Source organism: Scomber scombrus, chromosome 10, assembly GCF_963691925.1.
Source record: "Scomber scombrus chromosome 10, fScoSco1.1, whole genome shotgun sequence".
In the NCBI taxonomy this organism is placed as follows: Eukaryota; Metazoa; Chordata; class Actinopteri; order Scombriformes; family Scombridae; genus Scomber; species Scomber scombrus.
In genome coordinates this window covers 23,432,100-23,452,601 of record NC_084979.1, presented here as the reverse complement: position 1 = coordinate 23,452,601, position 20,502 = coordinate 23,432,100, and the positions used below count along the sequence as shown (strand labels likewise).

Genomic DNA, 20,502 nt, shown 5'->3' with positions numbered 1-20,502 from the left:
CTTCCATGGTTTTATTTTTATTTCTCATGTTAGAAAAACTAATTTTCTAGCATAAGAAACATTTTTCAATTTTAAAATATTTAACCAAAATATTGAAATAGCACCAGTGAATATGACCTCCAAAATTACCAGAACAAAAACTGATTGGCTTCATAAACTGGGATATATTGCAGGGTTGTTACATTGGATTGTTTTAGATTTAACCAGGTGTTCCTAGTAAACTGGCAGCGCAGTGTATTTAACTTGTCGTGACAGTATCATATGCACAACTCAGTTCTGTTAAAATGTATGCACAGCACCTATAATGAAAACTGCACTTATTCCTAATAACTGGTTACTTTGACTTGTGCTTGATGTTTAAATCACACACAATATTAGGTATGCTAAAAAAAAAAAAAAAAAAAAAGTCATCTCCTAGAGACTAAATGGATGATTTTGGTGTTGGTGTTTTCATCACAACAGAAATATTGCTGTCAGGTCAGCCAGAATAATTGGTGTATTCCTTTGAAAGAAAATTGAATAAACAAAGTATAAAGATGAAAACTAAAAAAAATGCATAAATAAATAAATATATCTCTACTACAAAACATAATATAGGACATTTTCTTTTACACACGGCTGTCTCCTCTGTTTAGCCACTCTGCTGTTTTGATGACGTTTTTTTGCTCATTAAATCCTCTCTAAAGGATATAAACAAAAATGAAACATAGTCAATGAAAGCACACAGAGAGCTGAGAACAAAGTCTGGCAAACATTAAGTTAAGTACTCATGGAACCATTGTGAAGGTAATACAGTGCTGACGGTGACGCACAAGTGATTAAAACTCAGCACTATTCAGTCTGTACAAAGTGCATGTACCCAGTCCTCTTTATATACCAAATACAGTTAGGACACTATCTTATGTTAGGTAAACAAACATTTCTCAAAAACTAGTATAATTTCATTCTTAAAATGCTACAGATTGTAGTGAAATGTCCCAAAAAGTGATCTAACCTTTTGGAACTGGTTTGCAGGTCTGCAGGAGGCTTTTGTTAATTAAATATATGGAAAGTTTATCCCGGAGCCCTCATACACTGGTGCATAAGCATGTGTAAGAAAACTGTAGATACATGGATCTACATGGATGTTGTTTTTATGATGTCACCGGTGATCCTAAAGGGAGGTTTTGGGTTTACAGTTTACAACTTGGAACTGTAAAATCCAAATTTGAGAGGTGCCGAGGGGTGTGAGGACAGCACAGCTGAGCAAAACCTGCATCTCATTACCTTTATAAGTTATTGCCTTCATATCTTTCTAATGGAGCAAATATGTTCAACATCCCATCCGTGAAATCGGCTGTTGTAATCGTATGTTAAAATGTTTGAGAGAAGCTGGAAATGTTCTTCTTTGCTTCAACACGGTCTGAGTTTTGAGGAAACCTCCAGTTACCATTAAAAGAGCTAAATCTTCTGCCGTGGCATTAATGTTCAGACATGGTAGTTGCTACTCAGATGACTCTGGAGAATCATATCAATAAACAGTTTATGTCTCCGGCACTGGAGTCCCTGTTTATTTCTGGCCTGGGCTTCATTTTACAAGCATAGCTGTATATTCCAAATTAAATTATAAAGATGTCTCAGTCTTTATTTATTCATGCCAGACTGTGACTTCTTGGGAGCTCCAAACGCACTTTTTCCTCTAAGTAATCCAGGTATGGGAAGATAATTTCAGTAGTATGAAAAAAACATTCTTAATGACAAAATCGGCTTCTCTCTTTTCCATAGTTAGGACAACAGTAAAATACTTTTCTGCAGTGCACAATGTAGCAAAAAAAAAAGTGATGTGTGGACGTGATGTGATGTGATGTGTGGGTATAATATTAGTTACAGTATCATCATGCAAACCCCTGGATTTGTTTGAATTGGGCCTTGAAATGTCATTCAAACAGTACATGTGGTCCCTATATATGTAAAGAAAATAATAACTAATCAAGTAGAAACGATTATTGTAACTCTTTCACACACTTGGTAAAATTTGACACTTCTCTTCGGATCTTCACAAGTCCCAACAGAAATTACTGTGTCAGGATCTTCAGCCAAAGTGGCCCATCAGAGGTGTCAGGATCTGGGATATCATTAATAATTAAACTGCCGTATTAAGGTTGAAGTGTCCACAGACACAGGACAGGAGCTTCAGGTTGTGACTCAGACATCTTTTCATTTGGACAGTTTGCTGATGACTCGAATGAGAGCCCCATTCTCATCCTTTAGCCTCTGGTTGTCTGACTTGAGCTCTGTTAAGATCTGGGACAGCAGAGGGAAATAAATTATATTAGTATATTATAATAATACATCAATGTTATAATAAGGAGTAACATTTTGTGCAAAGTTTGTAATTTAAAGCTTCAGGTGGTATAATGACACAATTCACCACAACCATCCAGTGTAATAATAAAATATCTTCAATCAGCACTAACAAGAGGACTTAAAGTTCTTTTTCTGTAAAGTTAGACACCGAGCAATGATGACATGCTTTATGGTACTCGATCATGCAGTGAGGAGTGACTTTGGCGTTATGTGAAAAGTGAAAGAGAATAAAGTCAAAGAGAGAGAGAAACTGAGAGAGGGTCAATCTTTCAAATCTAGGTCATGTCTCTCATGAGGAGCAATGACTAAAAATAACCACCCTCTTTGTCAAAGTGTTTCCCCTCTACTAGAGGCAAACAATAACCCTCGGCTCTAGCTGTGACATATTACCAAAACTGGTCAAATGAGCAAAAACACCTGGCATCAACATGTTCATGATTTAAAGGAGATTACATGTTTACAACCACTTTTCTATCACGTTTTCTCTGTTGCTAATAAACAAAAATTTCAGCACAGAAACTTCATAATAATGGCAAAATGCAATTAAAGGAATAGATGGAAAATATGCTTATATGCTTTTGTGGAGGGTTGGATGAGAAGATAGACACCAGTCTTGCAGACTGTACATCTGTTAAATATAAAGTTATTGCCAGGAATTGCTCAGCTTAGCTTACCACAAAGACTGGAAACAGTTAGCTTGGCTCTGTCCAAAGGTAACCAAATCTGACTACCAGCACCTCTAAAGCTCACTAATTATCTTATTTGTTTAATCCAATACAAAAACAGAAATGCCAAAGCTATGAGTTTAGGCACATGCTGGGACTACACTATTTCTTGCCAGGTGCAGTGACATTGTAATATTTGTGTTGGTTAAACAAGCAAACTATAATATGTTCTAAATGAGCTTTAGAGGTGCTACTATTCCATTTTTTTTTACCTTTAGACAGAGGCAAGCTAGCTGTTTTGTCCCTGCATCCATGTAGCTTCCTATTTAGTGTACAAATGATGGTGGTATCAATGTTCTCATCTAACTCAGGACAAGAAGCATATTTCTTTACTTTAAAGTAATATCTTCATCTCTTTTCTCTCTCATGAACAAAAACACATACAGAAACAAAATCTACCACATATCTGTGTCTCATCCACTTGCACAGGAGTTGCTCATTTTGAGGGCTAATGATGATAACACACTTCATTTCCTTTGGAAGATTGACTAGAGCAGTTATTTCCTCAGCAAACAATTTTGCATTGATTATACAGCACATTACACAGGACCCACACATATCTGACTGTTGCAAGATCAATAACTGCTATACATGATTTTATTCTTCATAGTGCACACTGCTAGATGTTTAATTTAGATGATAACCAAAGCTAAAAACATAAATGAATACAATGCTAATACTGTGTTCATGTCATGTGAAGCTCCATGCAACATCACTGTAGCTAAAAATACACTCAAAGGAGGCTTATCAGAAATGTTTTGGGGGGAGGGGCAGTGAGCTTGCCCTCTAATGGCCGTAAAGGAGAATGGGTTACAAGAGTGCAGAGGAAGATGCAATGCACTGTTGGAGGAGGGGGGGGGGCATCGAGGGGTTGCAGGACCTGCCTGAGAAGAACACAGCAGAGGACGAGGGGGATGTAGAGGCACCAGAAGGAGAGAGGAGCGTAGAAGTTATGTGGCTGAGGAAGGGGGGAGGAGGAGAGGAAAGGAGGACAGATGATGTCAGAGGATCAGAGGTCCTCTGTCTCCGGCATGGAGGCCGTCTCAGAGAGGCGGGCGAGGACGCGCAGCATGGCTCTATTCTCAGCTAGGAGACACTCGTTCACCCTCCGCAAGGTCTGGACCTGAGCCATAGCAGGGAAAGCCTGCACAGAGGAGTAGAGAGATACAGAGAGGGGCAGACAGAGAAAGCATGCAGGGAAGCAGGCCGTGGGCAGAGAGAAAGACTCATATAGACACTGTATACATATCCGCATATACAGGCATGCACCCACGCACCTACTCAGACAGGGGAAAAGAAAAGACCCGAGGGACTTATGAGCAAAACTTATATAAACAGTATATACATTACATAACAGGGGTTTTGAGAAGAAATAGCAAAAGCTGCAACGAACAAAGCAAATGATGAAGCCAGCTGTCATTGTCCTCTGTGGGAGCTGTATGAGAATGGTGAGGAGCCAAGGTGTCATGTGTTATTATATATAAAGATTTGGAGTAATGCTCAGAAGAAGAGAAAAGGAGAGGGAATTAACATTCATAGAAATTCACATAATATTCTCTTATTTCAGACTTTGTGCAAGAGGCCAGTCGGTTATAAGGCAATAGGAATGGAAATGATTCATTTCCCTCCTTCTCTTGGCCTGACTGTTTGAGGTAAACCTCAGTGTGGTTTGACAGAAACGTCTGTGGTTTGACGCCGTTCCTGAGGGTAAACCACACAGATCACACACACACACACACTCACACTGGGCACTTATAGTGTTTCAGACTATAAAAGCACAAGTTTCTAGACTTGAATATGAGGTGTAAGGAGGACTTCCAGCTGCTTTTTATAATACCAAAACACATTTATAAAAGCAGTTTAAAGCAAGCCTGTGTTTGGGATTTAACAGTCCATGAATATAATGTTCTCTTGGTATCAGAATAAAACAGTACAGGTTCCTTTTCTTCACTCTTGCCAAGGGCAGAGTGAAGAAAAGGGCAGAGTGTGGCAAGAATGCATAATGAGCACTATCCCCCATTACACACTCTTAATGTTGTGCTCATAGGCATTAGATCAGACTCAAGTCCTGCAGATAATTCTACACGGTTTCAGAGATTGTCAGGAATAATTCAGCTTTCCTATTAAACTGTGAGACTCCTAACACGTAAGAAATCCGACACTTTGGACACTAACATGCGTATAATGTTTCAAAAGGGAAAACAAGGACACAAAGTGACATTGATGTGAAACACCTGAAACCTGGCTGAGTCAACAACAGAGCCAATAGTTTCAGCCCAGAGATGCTAGATCAGCAGTTCAAATACAACCTGTGTCCCCTATTGGCAAGACAATTAACAACAGCAACCTGGAGACAAAGACAGGCTGATATGTGTCATCTTTATGACAACTTATATTTCACAGTTTCATAGCTACACACATACAAAATAGCAGCAGCAGTGATTGTAACACTCACACAATGATTATGTGATTATTCAAGTGTTCAAATTACAGCAGCTGTTATTTTGTTCGCCTGTAGAAGACACCATTGACAAGTCTAGTGCTGCTGTTTTTCCTTCCCAGTAGGTGGTGCAGGTTGTTACTATTTTGAACAGCTCCTCCTAGTGGAGAATCTACAGCTTGCTAAACGTGAATAAGTGAGTTTGTGGGTGAGTGACATACCAGCTCCCTGAGGTGGTGTACATGTAAAGAAAATAAAGACTGTGACTGTGCCCCTGTGGCTTTTACAGTAGAGAGTACAGTAGTTTTGAGCGGCCTATGTGATGTACATGTGTGTCCACACGTGTAAACATGCCCCAGTTTCTGACAGAAGAGAATCGTGTGAAGTGACAGGCAAGTGTCAATCACTCTTCTGCATCATATAGCGACCACTCACCATCCCCCCTACCCTGAGACAGCCTGCCCTCAGGGCTGGTACCCACAGCGGAACCGCAGTGGGGCATCCTGCTGAGGGAACCACGACAACATGAGGGTCAAACATCTGCTGCTGGCACACCACACTGCTGTTTGTGTCCTATTTCTAATGTCCTTGTAAGTATTTGCAGTCACTCTCTGTATATTCCTTATGCCTCACTAGGGACATTTTTGGCTTTTTAATTTGTAATTTTGCAATATTCTGGCTGTATTAATACATATTAAAATTTGATAAGGGTGTAGTTTTTTCCCCAGCTTTTTTCAGTTTTGAAGCTCAATCTAATTTCCTATAAAAAGTATATCATAAACTGTGTAATAAAAATCATGACACTCAGCTACTTAAGGACAAAACCAACCACAGCCATCACATCATAAAATCCAGCATTCTATTATATCATGCTTTCAAACTAGGGCACTGGCTTCAAAATTGTAGTTTTTCCTATTTTTCCAAGACTGAGCAATTTTCTCGTGTTTGCCCAATGGCACAAATAATAATATCTATTTTCCTGGTTTCCACTAGGGGCATTGCTGCTATTATGGCGCACATGTAGCAAATGTATGCTATGCTATGCTATGCTATGCTATGCTATGCTATGCTATGCTATGCTGTGAGTGTGTGTGTGTGTGTGTGTGTGTGTGTGTGTGTGTGTGTGTGTGTGTGTGTGTGTGTGTGTGTGTGTGTTTGCGTGCACTCAGATCCTTATGGGCAGAAATTCCCTCAATAGACCGTAATTTTAGTTTCCAGTGCCATTACAGCATACAATCATGCTTTTTATGTCAGGCTTTGAATCTAGATCCCTGCCTTCAATATTGTACTTTTTACTTGTCAAAAACTGACATTTAAAGGGCTAAAATTCTGAAAATTAATCCATATTTGGTAGTTATGACCGAGACTGATGTGGGTAAAAAAAAAATCAACTCAGCTTGAGTAGAATATTAATATACAGTATTTTATAGTGGGTTTGGGAACGGATATTTTTGTGCTCTAAAGTACAAGAGTGATTTTTTTCAATTTTGGTTAAAATATTTAACTTAGTCAAAGTGGAAATACTATTAATATGTATAGTTTTATACCAGTACTTGATTCAGCAAGTTTTGTCACTTAACATCAGTGAAACTTTTTTAGAGTGAGAAACAAAGGTTGAATTAAGTGGATAACTAAGTCTTTTTAGAAAAAAATGTCCCTCTTTTATCTAGTGTTTTCCTGTTGCTGTGAAGGATTGTGACAAAAAGAGGGCATTTGGCCCTAAAATGACAGTAACTTTGAAAGATATTGACTTGATTTGACAAATGTATGTAGCTGAAACCTCATATTAACTTTAAATAAACTGTTAAATACATTTTTGCACAGGAGTACTGTGGATTTTGTCCCCCATCACTTACATTTAAAGTGCATCATGAAGGGATCTCTTATTGGCCATTATGAACAGGAGGGATGATTACCGTAAGAAAAACATGTTTCAATGTTCATTTTGGCACCTGACTGTTGTTTTAGGAGAGACTTGAAACATTGTGAACCTAACCTTTAATCATTAAATTATAATCTTATTGTGTGAATTGTGAACTACACACATCTACTCAGGCCTGACATCTCTTTGCAACTCTGTCCTGTGTTTCTTTGTGAAGCAGAATACACACAGTACAGTGCAGGAATGTCTCACAAAAGCAGGTATTTTGCTCTTGGACGGGGTTTGGTATTCAGCTGGAACTAGGTCACAATGTTCACCCCAACAGTGGGATAAGTGGAGCAGAGGAGCGGCAGCACAGACTCCTCCTTAGCCTGGCAGGAAGTGGCCCAGCAGAACACTGTGGGTAATGAGCCTGAAGCTTTAACCTTCCCTCTCCTTGTCTCCAAACCCACCTGGCTAACCACAACCCTGGAGTGTACGATATGTGTGTTTTGCTTTGTAAAAACTCTTTAGGCATGCTTGATTTAGCATGGGTGAGAGGGGCTTGGCTGGAGGGGTGTGTACCTTCAAGGACTGTTAGGGTGATTACAGCGTTAGGAACAAAACATTTCTGAGACAAATTAGGCATTACTTGTAACAAAATGTGTCATTTAAACCCAAGGCAGGGTGACTATGCAGAATTTCTTGTAGCATAGACTAACCTTTATTTCTTCCTCCATTCCTGACACTTTTTTCTCCAGAGCCTGTTTTTCCTGTAGATAAAGAAGAAACAAGAAAAATAAATATATTGCTGTGTTCCTTTGGAAAAAACCCAAAAAGCCATTAGACTAGAATTCAAGCAGACAGGAAAATAAGAAGGAAAGAGACAGATAGAAGATATGGACACTCATTTATCTAAATACCAAAATGCCAGAGAGTTGCCAAGGAACTTACCCTTTTCTCCGATTCAAGTACAGTAGATCTCTCTGATATCCTTTCGTGCCTCTGGAAGTCAGAACATTTCTGTTATTATTGAGATAAAATATTACAAGATCTGTATCCAAAGTCAGTAATCATCTCTGCCATGACCTTCATTTGTATTAATTTTAAGATGATTAAAGGATGATGCAGTGACTGTTTCTGCACTCTATACCTGAGTGACTTTCTCCAGCTGGGAACGAATCTTGGACAGTTCTTGTTTGCTGTCCTGCAACCTGGATTTGAGACGCTCATTCTCGTGCAGAGCCTCTGTGTACATCTGAAAATGAACAAAGTGATATTAAAGAATCGCTTGATCTTCATTGATTAAAAAAAGCTAAACAAAGTAGGAATAAAATAACATAATATGACCAATCGAGAAATAAAAAGTTATATTGAAGTAATCAATGCAAATATCAAAATCTTGAACATTATCTAGAGCCTGCTGTTATTCTTCCTTCTTAACCCAAAGTTAACTGTATGGACAGCTATTTATTATATATCAACAGCAGAAAATCAGTAAATCAGTATACTGTTCTATATTGTTAATATATCAAAATGCACTGTCAACAATCAGTTTAGTAAAAAACAAATTACTCAACTATATTGTGGTAATATTATTATTTCTTTGGGTATTAACAACAATGACGGTTTTTAAAATGTGAGTGTCTGATTTCTATTTTAGAGATGCACCTTTTACCTTCTATGTACAATAAAAGGGTAATTTCAACAGTCTGCATAGATCTGTCAACAGTGAAATAATAGGCCTTTTTTTTTTATTTCAAGCTTTAAGACAATAGCCATGTCTAAAACCTAATAAACAAAACATTTTACAGATAACATATAAACACTTAATTTTTTTTTGAAGATTAATAAATCAAATGTAAAAATAACAATAACAATAATAATAATAACACTAGAAAGTCATATAATAGGCAATGCAATATTTGTGGAGCTAGATCAGACTTGCTTATCTGTGCAGCAGCTCAATAACTTTTTGGGTGATGTATGCTCTTCTTGTCGTTGTCTGCAGAAAAATGCCATCTTATATTCAAAATACAAGCATTTCCAGTCCAGCTGGATTTATCTTATTATCACCAGAGATGCAGATATCTAAAAACTGTGAAAAATATACTAATGAAATAATTTCAACAAATAGAATAGAATTCAATTAGTTTTTATTGACATATTCACAACAATTTATGGTAAACTTTGCATTTAAAAAAAGTAATCACATATGAAGATTTCAACATAAACATGTAATTTATGTTTTTTTCCCTTTTTTTGAGGAGAAGTGGGCAAAAAATCTTAAATCAAGTGCTACATGGCTAAATCAAGTTGAGTTCAGTACAGCAATTATTTCAGCACAATATCGCAACTTGAAAGCAAATCTTCATGCGCATGCCCTTATTGGAGCATTACAAAAATAGTCACTGAGTTTACTGTACATACATGGATAAATCTGTATGGAGATCTGACAGTCACATGGGACTCCAGCTCTCTGCCAACATGAATCATTCAGGGGAGGAATGTGCCTCTTTAAACTGAAGTAAGAGTTACTACCTTCTTGTAATCTTTGGTAGTGGAGTCTTGCTCCTGTTTATTCAGTGCAGCCAGCCTCGTCTCTCTCCGTGTGTAAGAGCTGGTCCTGCCCAGTGGTTTGTCTGTCGCACTCTCTCCACTGGAGTCATATCTACAGGCAACATATCTTACATTCAGTACACAATGCCACTTTATGTTGGGCGTTTGTTTCAACTTTTTTCAGGAAATACAGTTCTGTAACATAGGAGAAAAACAAACAATGCTAAATTCTTACCTTGACAGTCTGTCATGCTGAAAAACAAAGAATAAGCCATGTTAGTCAGATCACTCAGCACCAGGCAAATGGGAACAACACTGTGTAAAAACGTTCAGTCATGGTTACATCCAGATTTATTTGTTTGATAAGACCAAACAAGCGCTTGGCAGTGAAATATTTTCCATTCTGGGACAACAGAGAACAAAAACAAAACTTCCAAGTGAATTATCACAGCGTGTTCAGAGGCCTGAGGTTCCAGAGGGACGAGGTGCACGCAGAAGTGAGATATAATTCACCCCAACACTACACCGACAGAGTTCACACAGGTCAAAGCTCCCCTGTGAGCCCGGTTAATCTTTTAGAATAGGCGGCTGCCACGCAAATGCCTTCAGCATAAAGATGACATCATGACATCAGAAGCTAAATATGACGGCTCGACTGCTGACCTCAGAGAACATACTGATAGCAGACTGTCCTGGAAGGTTTTTGCTATGAGTAGTCCAGTCTACACAGCTGCCAAGTTGCCTGTTGTGATCACATACTGGATGTGTTTCCATGTCACCAAGGAGTCCGGGTATTGTGCTACATTCAGAGGAATTGTATGTTTTTTTCAAGAACTCTGACCGTATTTCTGGTCTGTGTTTTCAGAAATTATATTCCTTCAAACGTGTGCCTACATGAAACCTGTAGGTGTAGTTTATGTCTGTCTACTGCCTCCCTGTGTTATTGTACGTCATGCATACACTGGGTCTTCAGCCAAACCAATTTCTGCACTGAATGAAACTGAACAAAACAGCCACCAGCTGAGAAAGCCAGGGAGAGAGGCTGCCATGACATGAGGCCAGATTGATCCATGATCTCTTTACAATATCTTCTACAGTCCCATAAACTTTACTCCTCCATATTCAAAGATTTGGAGTTGCTCTCATGCCAGAAAAAGACAGCTTTAAACACTTCTGTTTGGAAATGCTTTTGCACTGAACGTCTTGTGTGGCGGTCGGAGCTGTTTGAGACAAGAAGCAGATGTAGATTCTGTAAAAAGCATGAGCTTTATAGGAGGGGAATTTATGTCAAAAGGAACGGAGTGCTCAGTTATTCCTGCGCTACCATTTGGCTTGTTGGGGGATATTTCATGCAGCGTCAAAGGAGCTATTCCTCAGCACGTGTTTACACAACTGAGCCAGTGCTGCCTGTCCTTATGTGGTCATGTGCTTTAGCAGAGCTATCCAGAAAACAGACCTCCATGACCTCAGATGAAAAAGGGCCAAGGACAGAGCGAGGGAGAGTTCTCACTCTCTCCAATCTCTCAGTGCAAAACCGAGGGGATCCCTCGATCAGATTTGGTTTACATTCATTAATCAGCTGGGATGATTGGCCCACTTTTATGAATATATCATCAGAGAGTCTGCAAGTGGGGATATGAACTGCTACACAGCCCTTCAAACTCTTTCAAGATTATTCGTTTCTGGATGCAAACCTATTTCACACCAAAGGATTAGCAAATTAGTGAAATTAGATTTTAATTCCAGCAAAATCTTAATAGGGCCCGGTGGGGCTTAAGCGACTGGATATTATCCTTCAAAAAAGGAAGGAGGGGGAGATTTTTACAGTAACACATGCATGCTTTTACATGAAAGTCTGCATCATGCAACTTTTGGTCTACACTGAGCCAAAGCCAGAAAATGAATCATACTGCAGCTGAAATTCTCCTTCAGATGGCAGCTGCACCAATCTGATTCCCTTGTTAGGACAAAAAAGAGGGAGTAAGAAGTGGCACATGTAGCTCAGTGAACTATGTGAGGCAGAGCAGATGCAGGAAGAGATGATCAGCCAGGGGAGAAAAACAACAGGGTATTAGACTGTTGGAAACAGCCTCTGAACGGGTGCATGCTCGAACCATGGGTGCTCTGTAAACACAACTGCCTCCAATTTTATGGCTTGCCAGGACCATCATCATATGTGGCAGGAAGGGTTTGGGATACACATGCTGGCTGCCTGTATACATGATGTTGTAACTGCAGTTTGCAAGAGCCAATGAAATAATCATTAAGAGACTCTCCATCCACCCTCTCACCTCTTTTATTTCTTCCCCCTGTTTGTGTCATGGCATCACTTCTTCAGAGCTGACTGGATTTTGCAGTAGGAAAATCTGAGCAACCTGCTGCTACACTCTCTCTCTCTCTCTCTCACTCTCTCTCTCTCAATCTCTCTCTCTCTCTCCCTCTCTCCCTCTCTCTCTGTCTCTTTCTCTTCACCCCCACCACTGGAACGGACACTGCACACACAACCATAAAAGACGTTTCTTCCACATTCACTCACCTTTCCTCACTTCAGCCACCTCCTATTAACTCTTTACAAAACATCTCAGCCCTTCTGGAAACTGAGATCATCTTCCTCTTCTCCTGTTTTTACTCAAATGCCTCACATCTGCTTCACGATGAGTGTCCAAGTGTCCATCCAATAATGCAAATCACTCAAGTTGTTTATACTTCTTCCTTTTGCTCACAGCTGTAGCACATATTGTATTTCATTAAAGAGGACCAGGTGCTCATCTAAATACTGTGGCAAGTGCTAAAAGTACTGCATCAACCTGATTCCACGCCCTCTCTATTGCATTTCCTCTCCCATGAAAACTCTGCCAATTGAGATTGGGCTGACATCATGGAAAATTAATGCCGAAGTTTCACCATGGATACAGTGCAGCGAGACTGACACTGCTTCAAAAGAGAGCAAAAAGAATGACAGCATCCACTGGTAGCATTCACCACTGGCAACTGTGCTCTAATGAGAGCATCTGTAGTGTTGCACAACATTGCATGAGCAAATATCTACACATCTCTAAACAGATTGCTGTTTCACATTTTTTGATTTCTTTCTGTCCCTTTAAATGTGGCTGTCACACAGCTGAGTCTGATGCTCTGACATAAACAAAACAGTCAAACAACGCCCATGAGAATAAGCCACTTAGACAGAAAAAAATAACAGGAAATTACAGTAGGAATGTTTCAATCCAGAAATCTTTTCCAGAAAGTAGGATCAGACTCTTAGCGCTGCGGAGCAAACACTCGCTGCTCTTTCACGAGTCAACAAATAAGCTGAGATGATGAGTGGTTCCCAAGTTATTTGTTCATTTTAATAAACTAGTTTAGTGACTCTGGAGTGTCTGATTATTCATGTAAATGCACATAATCACGATATAATAATCACAATGTCAGAAAATAGAAAGTCATTCCACTTTACATTATGGCCTGCTAATAAAAAAAAAGCTTTTACAGCTCAACACAGCATATATTCAAAGATAGAATTACTCTACAGAGAGCCTGAGGCTTTCACATGTTACCACATAGAAGATTAAGTCTAAATGCATTTTACAAATCCACACACAAATTAATCTGGTTTATAAATCAATCACTAACACCTATAGGATATTAGAGGCTTTCTTTGGGTTTACTCAAGTGTTAGATTGGATTAATTTACTAAAAGAGGGAAAAACTTGATAGAGAGTAAAAAACTCAGTTATGAGTACTCATTCCTCCCCAAAAAAATACTTTTTAAAATAATCAAGTAAATACACTCCTCTATGTGTAATCTATCATCTTGAACTGGCTGAATCATTAAAGTTAACGTCAATACAGTGTGTTTCAGTGCAAGAATAGGTTCTGGTCTTACTCTGTAGCTTTTCTCTGTTGGGGATGGAGAGGACGGTGGTGAATCTGTCAGTGACTTCCTCGTACGAGTCAGATCCTTGGTGCGTGGGTAGTAGGTTGACATCTCCCTCCTCTACCCTGGACAAGCAGGTCAGCGTCTACTGTAACATTCACCGAGGCCACCACCAGAAAACAGCTTCACAGACGCACAGATTCCCTCAAGCAACCGTGACGCAGATGCCCATGACTGCGCTCCAGGGGAATCCTCAGCAACAACAGGTGTGTGTATATATGGGTGTGTGTGTGTTTCAGTCCAGTTTCACACTCCCATGAGCTGTAGAGACCTAAGATTGGAAGGATTTCTGATGTGCGGTCACACCTTTCTTCAAAGCTCCAACAGTAAAGCAATAATTAGATAAAAAATGCAAAGAAAAACAAAACAAAGTAATCTCTGTTGATCACAAAAACAGATAAGTAACCCTTTAACTAGGAAAGCAAACAAATGATCATCCGTTGTCTTCACTCTGTGAACACTGAGGTCTTTGATGAAATGTGAGAAAGTCCAAAAGTAAGCAGCCAGTAGAGAAAAGTTTGTTCCCTATGCTGCCTCTGAGGATTCCCAAAGTTATACTCTCTCTCTCCATCTCCCTCCCTCTCTCTCTCTCTCTCTCTCTCTCTCTCTCTCTCTCTCTCTCTCTCTCTCTCTCTCTCTCTCTCTCTCTCTCTCTCTCTCTCTCTCTCTCTCTCTCCTTCTCTTTTCACTGCTTGGTCGCCCTCCCAGTCCCCACAACCCCACCCCTGCTTCTCCCCGCTCTCTTCAGCTTTGGCAGCTTGCTGTGGCAGCCTGCCAGAGGCTCTGCTATGGACAGACTCGGAACTGAGGGCTAAAATTGTCCACTGATGTGGATGGGGATAAGGGGAGGTGGAGCACAAAGCCAGAGTCAGGGGGGAGTCACAGTCGTTTTTGTCCTGGAAGGTCGACACTATTACCTGAGGAGCCATCAACAATTGTGAGGTGTCAAGTAACTCTGTGCACCCTGATGGAAAGTAAATGTTGAGTGTTACACAGTGTTAACACGGCGAACTTGTACCACATATCTTCTTTCCCCAAAATCTGTGTAATCCATTACACACTTTATTAAAGCATTGGTTATTCTGTGTTAATTTTTGTTTGTAACTCATCCTTTTTTGAAAGACATCATCTTGTTAGAGGAATAGTTTCACATTCTGGGACATGCACTCATTTAACTTCTTGATGAGAAGATTGATATCACTCTTATTTTTAACTAAATATGAAGCCACATCGAGCAGCTAGTTTGCTTAATTGAATAAAGACTAGTCACAGGGTATGCCTCTGTGCAAAGGTAAATAAATCCTCCAAACATGACCTCTAAAGCTCACTAAATAACAAATTACATCTCATTTGTTAAATCCCAGTGTGAAAACAACCAGTTGTGGTTTCACAGAGGTTATGTGCCAGAGCATTTATTGGCTGTATGCAGTTATATAACCTCTCCTAAAACCTCTGTTTGTTGTTTTTACAGTTTTTTTTAGGTTTCTGTACAAATGAAACCAACTAGATATAGCAGTTTGTGTTAGTTAGTTAATTTTGGACAGAGTTTCCCCCTGTGTGCAGTCTTAATGCTTAACTAAAATAACCAGCTGCTGGCTGTAACTTGATATTCACTGTACACACATCACATGGATATAAGGGTATTTTTCATAATTTTGAAATATTCCTTTAAACAGCCCTGCAACCCCCTCACCCGCCACCCCTCACCCCCTCCTTTACTGCGTTGCCATAGTCTGCACAAGCCTTCTCATTGCTATCTTCCTTTTATAGTGAGGTTTGCAGCAGCACACTGTTCCCTAAACTCCCAAACTCCCTCTACCCTGCTCAGGGCAAACAGATAGAAGGAAAGATACGACAGATTGAAATAAAACAAAGACACACAGAAGGATGGAGAGAATATGAAAGGCAAGACTTGATTATTTCACAAAAAAGCTGTGATGATTTTGTTTACTGCTAATGAACAACCATTCATCCTCTTAATATGACAAAAATGCCTCTGAAACGACTGAACATAAGAAAGGTAAAACAGTGGTAACATATAGAATAAAGAAACATTGACAGCTTTGGTTCCTGAACTATCACATAAAATCAGTAATACATTCTTTTGTGACAGATGGTTTGTAAAACTGAATACCAGCAATTCATTGTGAGTATATTTGGATGTTCGTCTTCAGAAACCATCTGCAAAGAATATGACTGATAGTGGCAGAGAACTGCTCTGGCACTGGTGTTGGTTGGAGCTTCCCCAGCCTGATCCTCAGCCTTAGTTGCAGGACTTTCCATATGAGATATTATTCTCATGCATTTCAGGAATACTGATAATGAGCCACAGATGCAGCCACCAGAGTACATGTGCCAAGGGGAGCGGGACCATCAGGATCTAATTACTTTATCCCATCCAGTATAAAGTGGCAGTATAAATATTGACTGTAAAAGTATTCTTTCTTGCTCTATCTCTGTCTGCTGATTTACTCGACACCTGTCTTTCTCTCTGCTGCTGAAACAGCAATGTGGAAAATCTGTTCAGATCATCATGGAGTCAAGCAGAGGTCGAGTCCAGTGATGGGCAGCCTGTCATGCTTCTGATGAATCCTCGCTGCTCAGTATGATTATCACAGACAGATATAGTCCTCTCGGTAATGGTAAGAGACTCTCATGTTACTAACAGATTTCGGTTTCAGATTCTGCCATGGGGGACAGCTGATCTGCTGACCTAAAGTCAGCTCACAGGGAAATCATTTTCCATTCATACTGTATCACATGCAGGACGTTCATAATCTGTGCATAATATTCTATAAAAGTCAGCCCTCACCGCTTTATAATTTTTCTGCTCCCCTCCCGACTTCACTTTAGTATCTATTTTAAGTACATCTTCATTTTAGAAACACAAATGAATTCAATATCATCATCGAAGCTCAAGTTGCACTGAGTAGGAGGAATCATAGGGTTCAGGGTCAGGGTTTTCACATGCAGCACAGAGGTGGAGGAAGCTTTCCGTTAAGAGGGTGAAAGAGAGAAAGGAAGGCAATCTCTCTGAATCCGAGGCTAAGACTCAGCAGAGAGCGTCTCGGTTTTGCCCAATATGGTATGGAATGCTAAGACACCTCAGCCATGTGATGTGAAGAAGCAAAGCGACTTAGAGGGGGGAGGGGCAGGGGGGCAACAGGGGGGTTTGGGTCTCCTGGACTGTCTTTCTATGAGATATAAACCAGCATTTTGTGTTATGTGTACGTGTGCGTGTGTGTGTGTGCGTGTGTGTGTGTGTGTTTCACATTTATGATTGCAGTACATCTCAAAATGTTGCATCAGAGATCAGAGCTGCCTTTGAAGCTTACTTGGCTTTCGGGTGAGAGAGCAACAACATGCGAATATGAAACAATGGCCCTAATTAATATTGATTCAAATAGGACGATTCAATTATTGTTGGTGGCATATTTTCAGCTGTGAAGTATCTGATATCTGGAAACTATATTTGGAAATGTTTGGAAATCCTTTTCACTGTGATGATGATAATCACAGAATGTCATAAAAACATTGAACTTATTCTCAGGGACTCTCAGTGTATCGGAAAGTAGTTTGTATCAAGTGACTTGTAAATATCCATTTTCTTTGGTCAAACTAGGCATTAAAAAAGAAAATGGAAAGCCCTTTAGCTCTATCTAGTGGTACCAAAAGAAAACAGCAGGAAAGTGGGGTTGCTCAAATCATTTTTTCTCTGAGGCTATCTAGGATTACTAATAAACTAAAAGCATATTTAAGTTGTCCTCATACCTCTGCAGTGTTGTAGTCTGATTCCTCGACATCACAGCAGGGTCGTCTTTGCTGCTGTTTTGTGGCAAAGTTCAGCTGTACTGCCTCCTCAATAGGGTTCTGATTTTCATCTCTCCACTGTCTCTCACCAGCTGTACATGTAAAGTAAGTATGTCAGTTTATCGATTGATCACTATTGAAAATGAGCAATACATTTGTTTTGATTATCACTGTAGGTAGGTAAGTATGAAAGCAGTAAACAAAAGAATAACCTCATGTATTGGTCTTTTAGATGAATTCATTCATAATCAATGTCCAGACAATTGGGAATAAATCCATCCAAGAGACCAATACATGAGGTGATTCATTGTGTTGTTTTGTGACTCTAGAGGGCTCTTTCTGAACATAGAGAACATATAACAAGAACAAATGTTTTAAAGGCAGAGCACCCCATTTTATTTCAGTGCAGGAGAAGTGCACCTGTTTCCTCTTATGTATATTTGGGAGGTTAATGTTTTTTCATACTGTGACACTGAGTGCAATAAAAAAAATCCCAACGGTTAATATCTTATCTTTACAAAGATCCAATGTTTCTCTGACCTCTGAAGGAGTTGTTGCTGGTGTTGGAGGAGTAAGGCATGCCACAGGATCCAGTAATAGACGAATATGAAAGGCTTGTAATTGGAGATTCAGCAACAGTTTCTAACCTGGGTTCAATGTTCCCCTGCTGTACATGCAGAAGATAATAGTTCAGATTTAAATGTAAAAAATATACTCACAAACAATACCTTAAGTTACAAATCGATCCTCTCTGGACCACAAAGTGTGAATTAATTTTTGAATGAATATTTGCAAACTCTTCTTTACTAACCTCATCCATTTTGCACCATTTTGAGCTAATTTCTGTCGGTTCCCTGGAATCCGTCAGGCTGGCATTGACTCGCCTGTCATCCGTCAAGCCTTTCCAAAGACAGGACCTGTCATCCAGAGTGCCTCCTTCCTCCATCTCTCTGTCTTGAGCAGACAGGCTGTTGGTCTTCTGAGCCTCTTTCAGGTCTGTCAAAGTCACACCCTGCAGGAAATTCATACAGCTTCATATCTGTCAACACACGTCCCAGTAAAACCTCAACTTCTGAGAGCCATTTGTCATTTACCTGTGTTGACCTGCGAGTCTGTCTTGCATGACGAGACCTCGCTTTCCTCTGAGACTCTGCCTCTTCATCTCTGACTGGGGTCAGATATGACCTGAGTCAATAAAGAGTAAACCATAAAGATTTGAAGTACAAAGGCTGCAGCAGGGCATAGTCAGAGAAATGCACACAGAGGGCCAAACAAAATGTTCAAGGACAAGACAATACACAGTTTTTGATCAGTTTGATTATCGAAGATGTACATACATATACAACAATAATAATAGTAATCTTAAATTATAGAGCACATTTCAAGAATTAGAAAGTGTTTCAGACAAAGGCAGTTAATTAAAATCAACAATTATAAAATCAAAAATTTAAAATCCAATCAATCATCATTATGGGTATCAAGTGAAACATAACCAAATATAGCCTACCTATAGTTAAACACAGTTGTTAACATACATAGTTCTGTATATTATTGCTAAATGCTCCAAAAAGGCAGTAAAAGATAAAATCAGTGTCACAGTACATTTAATTAATTAATGATGCCTATTCTTTTTTTTGACATACAACAAGTAGAAAACCAGATTATAAGTTCAGGGATGAAAGGAAAATATGTAGAGACTGTATTTTAAAGTGAAACTGACAAAGAAAGACATATCTGCAGTGAATTTGTTCTGAAAATGATGTGTTCTTTCTTTTGTGACATGGCAACATAAAAAAAGGAAGCAACACAATTAATATTGTAGTTTATTGTAGTTTTGCAATTTCCATTCTTACTCTTATTTCAATTAATAAACTTATAAAATTGCAACTGACATGGAGTGATGTGGCTTATTGCTAACCGAGGAACCGACAGTCACCTTTCCAACCATCCATCCATTCAGCCACCAGTTACCCACTTTGACCAGTTGCTAATCCAGCCTTGCAGAAGCAAATTAATGAAATTAAATGAATTACTGAAATGTAAAAGGCTTTCACTTTGTCAATAATGAATGCAAAAAATGCCACATATCTCCCACTTCCTTCCTGCTGTGTATCTTTATTTGCGGCCTCATGATGCATCAGCAGATGTAACATCTCACTGATTTACACTTTTGAAAAACCTCTCCCTGCACCCTAATATCCCATCTCAACAGGAAATATATCAGAAAAAAGAAAAGAGATGTTGTCAGAATCCTTTTTCATTGTGACTTCAAGATGTAAGCAAGATTTCCGGCGGTTACTTCACAGACATATAGAAAGAGCTGAGCTAGCATCAGTGGAGAGGCTCATGTTTTACCCCTAGCTGCCCGCCCCTCCTCTGCTACTGTACTGTAAGCTTTTACTGGTATTGATCTTTCAGTTGTGGAGTCACCCTGAATCCCGTCTGAGTCAACGGGTTGTTCAGCATCACACTCTACTGAATATAATGTACAGAGCTTAGAATACGGACTCAATGACTGTGCATGGATCCAAAGAGTGATACAAGAAATATTACAGTGAAATAAATCAACAACAAAATAAGTTAAAGCTACTACAGCTGCAGATCAATTTATTGTATAATTACAATTATGAGTTAAGAATAGATTTTATCCATAAACACTGGTGCACAAAACCTGCTCCCCATATATAATGCTTTTCTTAAACTATATGATGAAAATGAATTCATAATTAATCAGTTGAAATAGTTGCTAAGGATAATAGCCTTCAGCCAAAAAATGACTAATGTACATAAGAGAAGCAAATCAAAGAGACCAAGGAGAGAAACT

At 39.3% G+C, this 20,502-nt stretch overlaps 1 protein-coding gene across 1 annotated transcript; it reads right to left on the bottom strand.

Annotated features, from left to right (window-relative positions):
• Positions 1–1,947: 1,947 nt before the first annotated feature.
• On the bottom strand, positions 1,948–14,280 carry LOC133987927 (protein phosphatase 1 regulatory subunit 12B-like). The gene is made up of 7 exons (XM_062427416.1): positions 13,818–14,280; positions 10,167–10,183; positions 9,914–10,043; positions 8,526–8,630; positions 8,327–8,395; positions 8,095–8,145; positions 1,948–2,283 (listed from the first exon to the last, which is right to left on the bottom strand). Exons 1-7 carry the CDS (start codon positions 13,917–13,919, stop codon positions 2,197–2,199), a joined length of 561 nt encoding a protein of 186 aa, XP_062283400.1. The 5' UTR covers positions 13,920–14,280; the 3' UTR covers positions 1,948–2,196.
• Positions 14,281–20,502: the final 6,222 nt, after the last annotated feature.